This window comes from Sciurus vulgaris (assembly GCF_902686455.1).
Source record: "Sciurus vulgaris genome assembly, chromosome: 3".
In the NCBI taxonomy this organism is placed as follows: Eukaryota; Metazoa; Chordata; class Mammalia; order Rodentia; family Sciuridae; genus Sciurus; species Sciurus vulgaris.
In genome coordinates, this window is record NC_136463.1 from 50,699,125 (window position 1) to 50,712,352 (window position 13,228).

A 13,228-nucleotide genomic window follows, 5' to 3' on the forward strand; every position below is an offset into this window, starting at 1 on the left:
TCTTTCTTGAGCAATCTACCAGATTAACTTCATCCAACCAAGAGATAAGTGGGCAGACTTCTGAAGAAAAATAAAGGTGGTGAACATATCAAAAATTAAAACAGATGTTGTTCAGAAAGTAGACAACTAGCATATGTATGCGACATGTGGCAAAGTAGAAATGATCCCCAAAAATGGAAGGAGAAAGGATGCAGAAAGAAAAACAGGATAAACACATTGATTATTGTATAAGCAAAAAGTAAAAGATAAAAAATGTTAAAAACTAATGAACTAGATAAAAAGATTAAATATGATTAAATATAAACACTTGGAACTAAGTAACAATAAAAAGTTAAGTATGACTATAACTACTGAAAAAACATTAAGATAGAACTAAGTACAAACAATTTAAAAATTAGCTAAATAGAAAAAAATGCACATTTTACAGAAAAGTTATTAATAAACTATCCCTGAAAAGCAGTATTCACTGATGGTCTCAGAGGAGAATTATTTCCAACCTCCAAAGACCAGACAGCCTGAACATTGTACATATGGTTCCACAGCACCAAAAATGAAGAAAAATTCCTAATTCCTTTAGTAAAGCAAATAGAACATTGGTGCTAAGCATATGAAAATATTACAAGAAATAAAACTATAGACTAGTATCCTTTGTGAATATTGATATATGCTGAATGAAATATTAACAAGCAGTATGCAATATATCCAAGTGGAATTTCTTTTAGGAATGCACTGAGTCAATATTAAAAAATCTGCTACTATTATACATCATGCTAATTGATCTAAGGAAAAAACTGTGATTATTTTCATCAAAGCTGGAAAAGCTTTTCAATCCTATTCTTTATTAATAAGGAAAAAATTAAGAAATAGGGATTAGGTATTACTTTTTTAACATGAACTAATCTCTATCTATATATTTGTATATCTATCTGCCTGTCTATCAGGTTATCATTTTCATCTATCTACTTTAGTCCTAGAGAAAGTATCTTAGGAAAGTTCTTGAGGCATTTACACTGTCTGGGTATGCCCTTTATATCTCCAGATATTCAACACTGTACTGGTAGTATTAAGCCAAAGCAATTAGACAAGAGAAATTAATTAGAAGCATAAAGAAGTAAAACTGCATCTATGTGCATATGACATGACAGTGTACCTAGAATGGCAATGATAAAAATAATTAACAATAAAAGAAATCACTAAGGTAGCCAGATATACAGTTAACACAGATAATCAATAGCCTTCATATACCCAAACCTAACCAGTTAGAGAATAAAATGGTAGAGAAATCATATTTATAAATGCCAACAAAGATAATTAAATACATACTAATAAATCATATAACATATGAGCCTGAACCAGGAAAAACATTTTCCTTTTCACATTAACAGTATATTTGAATAAAAACTATAGATTAGACACTGGTATTCTATCAAGGTTAATGTTCTGAAAATCATATCGTGGTTTTATAAGTGGAGTGTCACTGATTTTAGGAAGTATACACTTAAGTATTTAGAGGTAAAGGGCCATTATATCTGCAACTACTTTGTATTCCAGAAACACTATTATATATGCCCATGTATTCAGAAAAAATACATGAACATATATATATATATATATACATTTAATGTTGTATGCATATCTATTTTATATGTGCATGTACACATAGAGAAGTGAAGATAAAAAGAATGACACAGCAAAGGTGATAAAATATTAAAATTTGGAAAATTTGAAGAGAATATAGGAATTAATTTGCACTGTTTTCATAAGTTTTGTATAAGTCTAAAATTATTCCTAAATAAAAACTCTTAAAAATAAAAGTCAGTGAAAAAAATAAGTTGTGGATCTAATACTGACTGTATAAATGATGGCATAATAGGATGGACTATTAAACAGTCACTGAGAGGGAAAAACACTGAGCTAGAGCTGCATGGGCAGCTCTTGGGCTCTGCCCTGGAGAATGGATTAAGGCTGTGGTTGTGAGAGTGGTGTCTTTATGAAGAGTGAGTTTGCACCCCACCTTGTGCACCTGAGCTCTCTCACCATGCATGGGATGCCCTCTGCCATGTTACAGTGCAGCAAGAGGGCCCTTGCCAGCAGCTCCTCCTCTCAATCTTGGGACTTCCCAGCCTCCAAAATCAAGAGTTAAATAAGTTTTTATTATTTATAAACTACCCAATCTGTGGCATTCTGTCATATCAGTGCAGAATGAATTGAGACAAGGGACAAGCAAGATGTGAGAAAGGGAACCTCAAGCTGAGACCTGAACAATGGTGTACTGGTCCAATAAGGACTGACAGGGAAGACCACTGCAGATAGAAGGAGCCCTGTGCAAAGGCTCTAAGGAGGGAAGAAGAGAGAGGAAGTCCATGTTGGCAAGCATGCAGTTAGCAACAAAGAAGCTCCAGCAGTATGCAGGGGTTGGATGGTACGGGCCCTTGAGTGCTTTGCTTGGAATCATGTTGTCCACCTAGGAAAAGAGGGAGGGTATGTGCATGATACCTCTTAAGAGTTTTGAACTCTGCCAGGAGTTTTTTTTTCTCAGTACTAAGGATTGAACCTAGGAGTGCTTTACCACTGAGCTACACTCTTAGCCCTTTTTAGTTTTTATTTTGAGATGGATTCTCGCTAAGGTGTTGAGGCTGGTCTGGAACTTGCGATCCTTCTGTCTAAGCCTCTTGAGTAGGTGGGACGAGAGATATGCACTGCTCTGCCTGGTTCAGCCATTATTTTTATTATGGGCCACTACTGTTCCAAGGAGTTAGAGTTAATATTTAAGATTTTTGTTACAACAAACAGCATTTGAAATTCTATAAAATAGGGAGTCACAACAGATCTGAGCTTTAGGCTAGGTATGTGAATTGGATTAAGCCAGGTTAACTCAGGGTATAGTAAGTAACATCGTTCTGGCTGGTTATGGGAAATAAGAGTGGGTTCCCATGTAGGAGGCCTTTGTGAGTTGCAGGTTGGGAAGGAAGAGCGGAATAGACTGGGATGCTGGGTCATGCAGGGGACAAATGGTTTACAAGTTCAAGGGAAAGTAATGGATGGTGACGAACTTGGGTGTGGGAGGAGAGGGAGACAGAGACATCAAGGCTAGTATTCAATATGCAGTGTTCTGCTTGAGTAGCTGAGTAGCTAGTCGGGTGGAGAACCCCAGGGGAAGAACAGACAGGAGTTAAAGAGCCAGTGCACGGTTAAAACCTCTGCCTTCCAAATCATGCAAAAGATCTACAACCATCAGGAGGATCTGCCTTGATACACTTGGGGACTTCTTAAAGGAGGTCTCCTAAAAACTGGAAATGTCTCAGATGTAAAGAAAAGGCTCAAATGATAGAATTTGGGCAAAGCAATAGACTGAGGGGCAAATGCTCAAGAGCCTCCTCAGAACTCATCAACTGACATACAAAAGTGGGCAAAGAAAGCTGCTAATTCTACTTCTGGATTTACCACTATCTCTGGCCAAAGCTTCCAAAGATGGTGCCTTCCCACTTTTAGCCACCTGGATTCTGTCTTAGGTGCCACTTCCTCATTGCCCTATGGTTCACATTTTTGGCTCCCCCTTCTTTTCTTGCTCTGGGACCCACAACTTCATCTGCACAAGCGTAAGTTTCTGAGAAATCTGCCACACTCCAGTCTATGTCATGGCCCTGGATATTCAAGCTGAATGCATTCAGGCATACAGGTTCAATTGCTCTTAGTGAAAAACCAGAAAACCATTACGCTGCCTCAGAATTGTTCCCCCAGGGCAAAAGCAAAAATGATTCACTGGGAAGCAGATGAAGAGAACAAGGTTTCAAAATTCATCCTATTCAAGGAATGAATACTTTATAAGTGCTGCCCCTCGGAAAACAGGCTGCACATTTACGAATTGCTGGTGGAAGGGCCTTCAGGTGTGAACTATGAACAATACAAACCTCAGGGGAAATCACCTCTCTCCAGCACTGTGCCCATAGTAAGAGGGTCCTCTTGCTGATACTTTGAAGTGCAGGCAAAGAGAATACATGGGGGTACTCAAACTCAAATACTCTGAGAGAAAAACTCCCTGCTTTATTCTACGCAGTAGTTCTCTGTTCAGGAGGTGCCTTATCTTGAAGTGATTCCAGAATATCAAATAAGGAAGGGCTCTGTCAGTGCTCTGATTTGCATGAGGAAACTGACACAATGAAACATTTGCAACACAGGCCATGACTGAGTGGTCCACAGAGCACCGAAGCCCTAAGCTCAGGCAACTGCTTCCAGCTCTGCAGCCTGAGCCACCACCCGCCCTGCCCCTGATTCCGGCGAGGGAGAACACTCTCACTCAGCAGGAGGAAGAGAGGCCAAGGGAGTGGAAAATCAGTTTGCTGTGTCCCTCTCTGCCGTCAAAGCAGGACACACCAGAGACCTGCTTTTCATGTGTTTATTTTGCTCCTTAGTTTTGTTCTGAAAAGCATAAGAGTTAGAAAGGAAGAGGAAAATATGGGCAATGGTAAACAGAGTTTTTTAAAAATTAAATTTATTCCTCAACCAATATATAAAAACACAAAACTGCACGTGTCAATGGGGTACCATGACATTGTATAATGTTCAAATCAGGGTAAACTTATCTGTCTCCTCAGACATTTATCATTTCCTTATGATTTCTTCCAGCTCTTTGAAATGTGCAGCATATTGGGATTATCTACAGTCACCCTATTGTGCAATAGCACCCCAGAATTTATTAGTCCTACCCAATTGCAGCTTAGCACCCATCATTTCTTCCTCTGTTCTCTCCCCAGCCTTTGCTGTAAGTTTTAACTCAACCCGTATTTTGTGCTTAGGAGGATCTGGGACACTGTCTCTAACCACCTTTCTAGATCCATTTCCTGTGATCTCAGTACAGGTGACTGGGCTCTGGTCACTTTCTTGCTACTCAAGGAACATCTCAACTCCTATCTTTTGTAGGAAGCCATTTAGGACACCCTCATTCAGTGGCTATGTTTTCTTCCTTTAACTTCCTTTTGCTCATCTTGGGATCTACTGCATGGAACTTCCCATTTACTTGACAGAAATCATACAATCCAGCTTCTACAAGGCAGACATTGTCTTACTTGTGTTCACTCAACTAATATTTGAGTTTGTGGAAATGGGCAAATGCCAGTATCTGTGTTGTCATTTTTATTTGGTGCCCCACATAAGGCAGGGCACCAGAGTCCTAAAAAGATCTCTTTGTATCACCCCTCTGAGCTCAGGTATTTCCCTTCTCAGCTACAGGAGAACCTGGCTTCTAATACTTGTGTATGGCAAATGAATCTCAGAAATGGAGGTGACCTTGAAGACCATGGAGAGGACCTTACCAAAATTTAAAAAACAAAATTTTCATTAGTGTTTCTTGAATTTTAATGTGTATTTGATATGAATTTCCTGGAGATCTTGTTAAAATGCTCATACCGATTCAGTTGATTTGGGGTGGAGCCTGAAAGTACAGCCCTTGCTGCTGGCTCTAGTGTTATTATTCTACTGCACTCTGAAGCTAGAACAATAGGAAGACTAACTTGCCTGAGTGCTTAGAGCTCTGGTGCATGTGTTTCTCACAATCTCCATAGCAGCTCTGAGAGGTAGGTGGTACTTACAACCTTAGCTTATGAAAGAATGTCATAGAGGTCAAGGTCACACAGTAGGTGGTGGAACCAGGAGTTGACCATGTCTGACCCCCAATCATCTAACAGAGGGAAATTTACGTCAATATTTGGAGTAGAGTAAGACTGAGGCCAAGGTCATGATTCTAGGCAGGAAAGACTGGAATTTATTTATTGTGCCCTGTTAATAATCTGTGTAGGAGCAGAGCCCTAGAATAGCATGGATAGCATGGATAGTGGTGTCCTAATGATGCCAATTGCCACAAGGAATTCTGGTAACTGTTGATAGAGAAGTCCACATAAGCCCCCTGTAGCTTAGAGATATTTCTACTATTTTCCTGTGACTTGACTTACTCCCAAAGCTAAGGGATTTTGAGACTCTTGGCAGTGAGCAGAAAATGAGGGAGCAAATGCCAAGGGCTGGCTCCTGGGAAGAGAAGATACCCAACTTGGATGACTGGTCAGTGCCAAGACCAGTGCCAGGAAGAGAGATTGTACTGGCCTCAAACTTGCTCCTACAGCTAACTTGAGCCAAAGGTCATGGCAAGAGAAAGTTCAGATCTGGCAGTAACAAAGGATTGGGGAAAAAAAAAAAAAAAAAAAAAAAAAAAAAGAGCAGCAGCCCAGAGATGTTAGCCTTCTGGCTGGACAAGCCAGCCTCTGGGAAAACATAACTTAATCTTCTGTCCTCCCCCAAAGAGAATTGAAAGACAACACCAATATTCAGGGTGAAAAGCTTCACGTGATCCTCCCCTCTTGCCAGATAGAAAGTCATGTTGGTGGCACTGAGAAATAAGGGATGCATTCAGAATTCCAAGGTCCAGAAAGTCTTGTCTCCTTTCTCTTTGCTGAGGGTCATGGGAGATTTAGCTGTACCCAAGTAACTGCTCCTGAGTTGAATATACATGCACCTTACAAGGAAGAGCTGAAACTTCTCAAAGCATGGAGATCTGCAGTATATCCTGACTTGCGCCTTTTGTCCTGTACTATCTTTCTTCTTATATCAGTCCAGCGGGTTGTACCAATAGATTGGTCCAGCACTTGCATAGTCCAATGGTAGCAGGTCCATAGGGAAGCACTGAACAGGGACATGCAATGTCTAGGGCTCAGCATAGGGCCTGATGCATGGAAATTTTTCTGTGTGACACATTTATCAAGGTAGTGTGAGTTGGGGAACAGCTTAGATGCCACAAGAAGACAATAGTCACTATGTCATTTCAACCCAAGCACTCTATTAAAATGAGGAGATAAGCCAAAGAGGAATGATGTCCATTTCTCTGGTCAGCTTGTACCCTGACTTATGAGGTGGAAGGCTTATTGCCTCAAATGGGTCTCTGAAGATAAACTGGGTGGCTTTGACTTAGAGGTGGACTTTGTGGGTAGCCTGTGAAGTGGGTCCGGGACACTATGCTCTTCATATTGACCTACACGGTTTAATTGCTGCTGAATGTAATCTTGCTGGTGACAGAATCTTAGGCTGGATGGAGGAGAATCATAGTATTCTTTCAACCTTCTGAAGGGTCATAAGTATTCTTGTTAACAGAACCCATAAGGAAACAGGAGTTTTGTGAAATAGTTGACTTTAAGCAAAATGGCTGAACTTGCAGAGGTATTCAACTTTGAAGTATCTCAAAGGTATTGCACTGGGTTTTGTTTTGCCTTAATTCTTTTTACATTGTTCCAATAGAAGTTATGTTAGGAGATGGATTCACTGGATGAGGGTGGAATTCACCATTCATACAGATCCATCCTTGCTTCCAATGCAATCAGGCACCATACAAGGTTGACTCAGTTGTAACAAAACATGAATGCATACTGATACCACATATTTTCATAAGGGCAAGACTGGGGGACAGCTCTGTGTGCTGGCCAGGATCAAGTGAAATACCACTGAATAAAGCTGGGCACACCAAGTTAATTACTAGTGCTCAGTATTCAGGTGTTAATCAGCAGTGAACAAGCAGAGAGTACACAAGGGAGCTGTCCCACGTGCACAGACCAAATCACCAGTGGATGGCTTAGAGCTTTGGTGCCCTCAACTGTGAATGAAAGCTTTCCTCCCTGTTCTGCTCCCACTCCTTCCGCCCACCCCTACCTCATGGAGAAGTATAGGAAAGAATGCTCCCAGGAAGTGAGGCCTCACAGAGGCTATTCTCAGTCAAAAACAGGTCCAGCCCTCTCCCTCTCCCTCTCTCTAGCTGTACCACCAGCTTCACTGTTGCCATGGAGATAGGACGCCTTCTGAGCTCTATGCTTTCTCTGGAGTCCAGTCTTCAAATACCTTAGTATAATCCAACCCACTCACTCTCGTGGCTCCCCAGACTGAAAATATCTAAGCTGGATTCCTTTAGTCTAATCACTCGGGGATCTCCTCGCCACAATCCACTGATGGTCTGAGGATTCCTGCTCAAATCCTGAGTGGGGACAGCAGCCTGTGGTTCCACAGACGCTTGTGTATCCACATCCCTCTTTTTTTTTTCTAAAAAGAAGACCTGACTTCAACCCTGTTGAAGATGAGATCACAACAGCACTGGGTCAAGTGGGCTGGCTCCAGGGATGCATGTGGGTCAGGTCAGCAGGTGGTCTGGGGAAGGAATGTGGGAAGACAATAGTGAGCCCAGATCTTGAGGAGAGTGCTGGGTGGGACATCCCAGGGTAGTGGAACCTGAAGATGCTGTGGGAGGTTCCTGAACTAAGCTTCAGTGAACATTTCTACTGCATTTAACCACAGTTATCCTCGGCCCTTATCATTACCAGAAGCTACACCACCTCAGAAATCCTGTACCGTAAAATCCCCCAATCATCACATTAGCCAACAAGCTCTTATCCTTGCTTCCTCCTCTCCTTTACCTCTTATTCCCACTAGACCACTTAACACAGAATTATCATTGGCTAAAACCTGTATATTTTCTGAATGTTATAATCAATTCCTGGCTACATTTCCTTCTCAGGGAGTCAGTAATAAAGTAGGCACCATTGGCCCAGCCTCTAGGACTCTCCCAGCTCTGCTGCTACCCCTGCTCAGATCTGTGGGTTTAGGCTGCCACGGTGCCACTTTGAACTCCCCTGCTTGGTAAGATTCCCAAACTGGCATCAGGATTGTCACTTTGCCAGCTTTGATCTCATCAACTGCTCCAAGGTACTTATCCTTTTCTTAGCCTTTACTCCTTTCCCTTATTTTCTGCCTCAGAACCTATGGAGTATCTAGCTGGGCAGCTGGACTGGCCATATCCAGCCTGTCTCCAGGGATTATCATTTAGACAGAAAAGGGATCTGCTCTGGATCTTTCTGTGGGATCTGGAAAGATTCTCACAGATCAGCAGCTTCTCACATTCTTGTCTCCATCTCTCAGGTAACCTCAGAGCAGCCCCAGCACCTGCTTCACGTGCATGGTCCTCCTTCCTGTTTCTTCACAGAACAAGAAAGTTTCTACCTCAAGCCTTCCTGTTGCCTGTGACTGGTCTCTGCAAGTCTCTGTTCAATTATCACCTTATCAGAAAGGCCTTTCTTGGCAGGAGTAGCTTCCTACCACAGCACTCCCTATAATCTTATCAGCTTAAGTTCTTCTACTTGCACTTACTGTCAAGAATTTGTTTGTTGGTTTCTCCCAAAGGAATGTGAGGTAAGGATGGATTCTGTTTTGTTTACTTCTGAATATTCCTTAGCACATAGTAGGCCTCTTAAATATTTATCAAATATAAAGAGTTCTATTGCTTGGAGTGTTTGATGTTTCTGGATAAACCACCTACAAGGGGTAGGGATGAGGATGGAACGCCCAGCAGTTGAGAAGCCTTGGTAAGAGTTGCTATGTTATGTTTGAAAAATCCACATTTGTAGCTCCACCCAATGGGTGGTAGGTATGAGAAAGCCCGCCTTCAAAATGGTCCCAGCGCTTGCCAGTTCTTGATATTCTTGCCCCTGTATAGCTCCCTCCCATCCTGAAGAGGGCTGACTTGTGTAACCTTTAAGATATTATGAAAATGATATTATGTAACCAATAGGCTTAGTCATGAAAGACACTGTGGTTTGTGACTTTCTCTTTCTTGGATCATCCACTTGGAGGATACTCAGCCACTATACTTTGAAGATACTCAAGTAACCCATATACAGAGGATGACACAAGGAGGGATGGAGGCCTCCTGCCAACGGCCAGCACCACGTGAATGAGCCATTTTGGAAGCGCATCCACCAGCTCCAGAAGATGCAATCCTGCCTGACCTGTGATTGCAAATTCAGGAGAGACCCCTGCCCCAATTCAGAAGCACCCAAATTTCCAACCCACAGAAACTATGTGAGGTAATAAATATTTATTACTGTTTTAAGATACTAAGCTTCAGAATGCTCTGTTTCACAGTGATGAGTAGTTATGAAGTAAGTGGTGTGGGGTCTTGCAATCCCAGGTTTGAGTTGGTACAAAATGTCTCTAAGATTGTATTTTTCAGTGATTAACTGTGCAGCCCATTTCCCGTTAGTTGGTCCCAATTTAATTCTTCAACTTTTAGTAGCCAGAAATGCCACCTGTATCCTCAATAAACTTTATTTAGACACAAATAGACACAACAGAAAGTACATACACAGATACAGATTTGTTTTTCTCTATAGGATGAACAAACATCACATGGGGAATTTAAAAAGTAGGTGCATGGAACGTAAGAAAATATTGCAAAGTTCCTTGTTCACTCACACTGGAAACAGACACATATTTTTCAGAGGAAGACAGGGATATACTATCCCGACAACAGGATTCACATTTGGTGGATAACAGCACACAGGTGTTGGGAAGGTAATCAAAGGACTTAGGGATCCAGTTACTCTTGATGTGACAGAATGCTCACAACACTAGTAGGACTGTTTAAACAAAAGAGAATGGAGGAGGATTCCAGACCTCCTGCACAGATGCTCTGCAAGCTGTCAGCTAGGTCTTAAAGCAGCTCACAGGAACACTAGGTTAGCTTTCATCTTGCAGCAGGAAGGTCTGCATCATCTCTGCCTTTGGGTCCACATCATAGAGTTTACAGAAACACACTTAAGATGCTGAAACTCTCCACATGCATGCTGGCTTAGAAACCCACAGTACAGGACATTGACATCAGGGTATAAAATGTGACTTTCAAGTGGAAGGGGAATAATACCCAAGAGGCAAACGTATACTCTGCAAATGCTGCCACATCCATGGGTAGTGCTTCCCACCATGTTGCTGTGGTCCCTTCTCACAGGGAGCCACCAGCCTCTATGTCCCGTTCCCCTGCCATAGGCAGAGCAGGATGGATGTCTCTTCGAAGTCTATTGACCTCTAATGGTACACCTGTGATCTCCTGGTCACTCCTGTCGGAAGCCACACGTCCCCAGGACAAGCTGCAATGGAACCACCCCATTTACTCCTGTCTTGGACAAAGCCTCTGGCCTCCAAACATCTTCACTTTTCAGACTGGGGTTCCCTAGGCCACCTCTGTATTTTAGTAAAAAATGGTTTCCACTGTACCCTTCGTGTGTCCTCTTCCTAATGTGACAAATCCAGATGAGATGAAGTTATGGAGATCGGGTCCTCCACTTCGGTAAGCATCCTTCCCATAATGCCCTGCAAGAAGATGGGGCAGAATTACCTGACGCATCCACATCAAAACAGAAGACAATCGCAGCTCCGTCAACCAGCAATGATGGTGCACTTATGTTCAAACCAGCAGCTAAGTCAGAAGGTAGAAGGAGTCAAGGAAAAAATATAATATATATATAATATATATTACTGAGAATATATTTCTATATATATACATATATACACATATATGTACATACATGTACACATATATGTGTATATATTTGTTACTGTTCAACAAAGAATAACATGTTGAAAGCAGACGGGAAAGGAGACACATGAATTGTTTTTGGCATTTCTAACCAAGTACAAAACACCAGAACAGTCTTTATAGATGTTCCTCAACTGACAATAGGGCTGCCTCCTGATAAATCCAGGGCAAGTTGAAACATTCCAAGAGGAAAATTCATTTGATATGTCTACCCCATGGAACATCCTAGCTCAGCAATGCAGCATACTGTGAATCAGCTCTTGCACCTTGTAATCCCAGGGCTGTGGTTCACTACCAAGGCCCCGCATTGTGAAGACAGGATCATACCACATATTTCTAGGCCAAAAATTTTTTTCTAGGGAAAAAAAATCAAAATTCAAAACACAAAGTGTGGTTGCTACTGAGTGTATATTGCTTTTGTACCATCGTAGGAAAAACAAACAAACAAACAAAAAAAACCAAACAAACCAAAAAACACGCACACTGGACCACCCTAAGTCAAGGATATTCTGCTCTTGTCCCACCTTCCTTCTCTTTCTCACCTTACATTTATGCTCTTTCTCTCAAAGCATGCAGGAGTGAGCCTGATGGGGACCGCTGTGTTTGTGAATGTTTATGAATCAGACACAACCTATGGGATTACAGACTGGTAACTTAAGAGAAATCTAACAACAGCTGAGGCTGGCAAGTCGAATGGGGGTTATAAAACACTGGGAAATATTTATGTGTTTTCCCTTCTTTAATTCCTGCAATAAGGCCACATCTTCAATCAGCCAGATAGATGCAGACATCTAATAGGAGGGTGGAGGTAAGAGAAAGGCCGAGGGCAGGCTAAGCACCATGGGAGAAGACAGTTAGAGTAAGACGTTAATATTCTACTTCTGGACATTCAAAGTTGGATTTTCTAATATTCTTGAAATAAAGAAATAACTCTCTAACTGCCATCCTGAAGTAGATACATGCAAAAATGTAGAAAAGACTTTTTCTTTTCACATTACCACAAGCATGTATGAAAAATTATAATTATAATAATGTGTGGAACCACTTAAGATATAAAGTTAAAAAATGGATAGAAAATGGGATATTAAATATGATAACAGTGCTGTAAGAATTCAAACCAGTGCATACCAAAAAAAATTTCTTTCTTTGTGAAAGAAAATGCACAAAGATATTGTCAGCTGCCTTTGGATAGTTAGAACATGAATGTTAATTCATTTCTCCTTTCAACTTTTCTATATTTTCCAAGTTTTTCTTGAATGAATATGTAATTTTTCTTACATAAATAGGCAAAGTAAATGCCCAACAGAAAAATTCCTGATAAGTGCAAACACAAACCAAATCAGTTTTTCTTAGCAGGGCACCCTCCAGATCAGTAGATCTCAACCAAAGGTGCATACTGGAATTATTTGGAAGCTTTTGAAAAATCTGAATGCCCAGACCAACTCCCAGAGATTCTAATTCAGTTGTGGGGAGCTCAGGCTTAGACTGGGGTATTTTTTTAAAATTTATTTTTATTGTAAACAAATGGGATACATGTTGTTTCTGTTTGTACATGGAGTAACAGCATACCATTTGCATAATCATACATTTACACAGGGTAATGATGTTTGATTCATTCTGTTATTTCCCCCCCCCCCCTCACCCCTCTTTTGCCTCTATACAGTCCCTCCTTCCTCCATTCTTGCCCCCCTTAGACTGGGGTATTTTTAAAGAGCTCTCTGGGTTTCTAACTCATCACACTAGGCAATGAGAACCACTGCCCCAGTGTAAGTGGAGAAACAACCTAAATTGAGTTCATTTGAGCATTTGCTGGGACCATTTTCGGTGCCA

The 13,228-nt window shown here is 41.3% G+C and overlaps 1 protein-coding gene across 4 annotated transcripts in view; it reads right to left on the reverse strand.

Moving 5' to 3' along the window:
- SHISA6 (shisa family member 6) overlaps positions 1-13,228 on the reverse strand; it is a 290,090-nt gene that overhangs the window by 148,823 nt on the left and 128,039 nt on the right. For 2 of the 4 annotated variants that reach the window (XM_079135302.1, XM_079135301.1), the window contains exon 4: positions 11,077-11,172. The exons of the other annotated variants lie outside the window; for them this stretch is intronic. In XM_079135302.1, the coding sequence (XP_078991428.1) occupies positions 11,077-11,172 (96 nt within the window). The remainder of the gene's footprint in view (positions 1-11,076; positions 11,173-13,228) is intronic. 4 annotated transcript variants of the gene reach the window in all.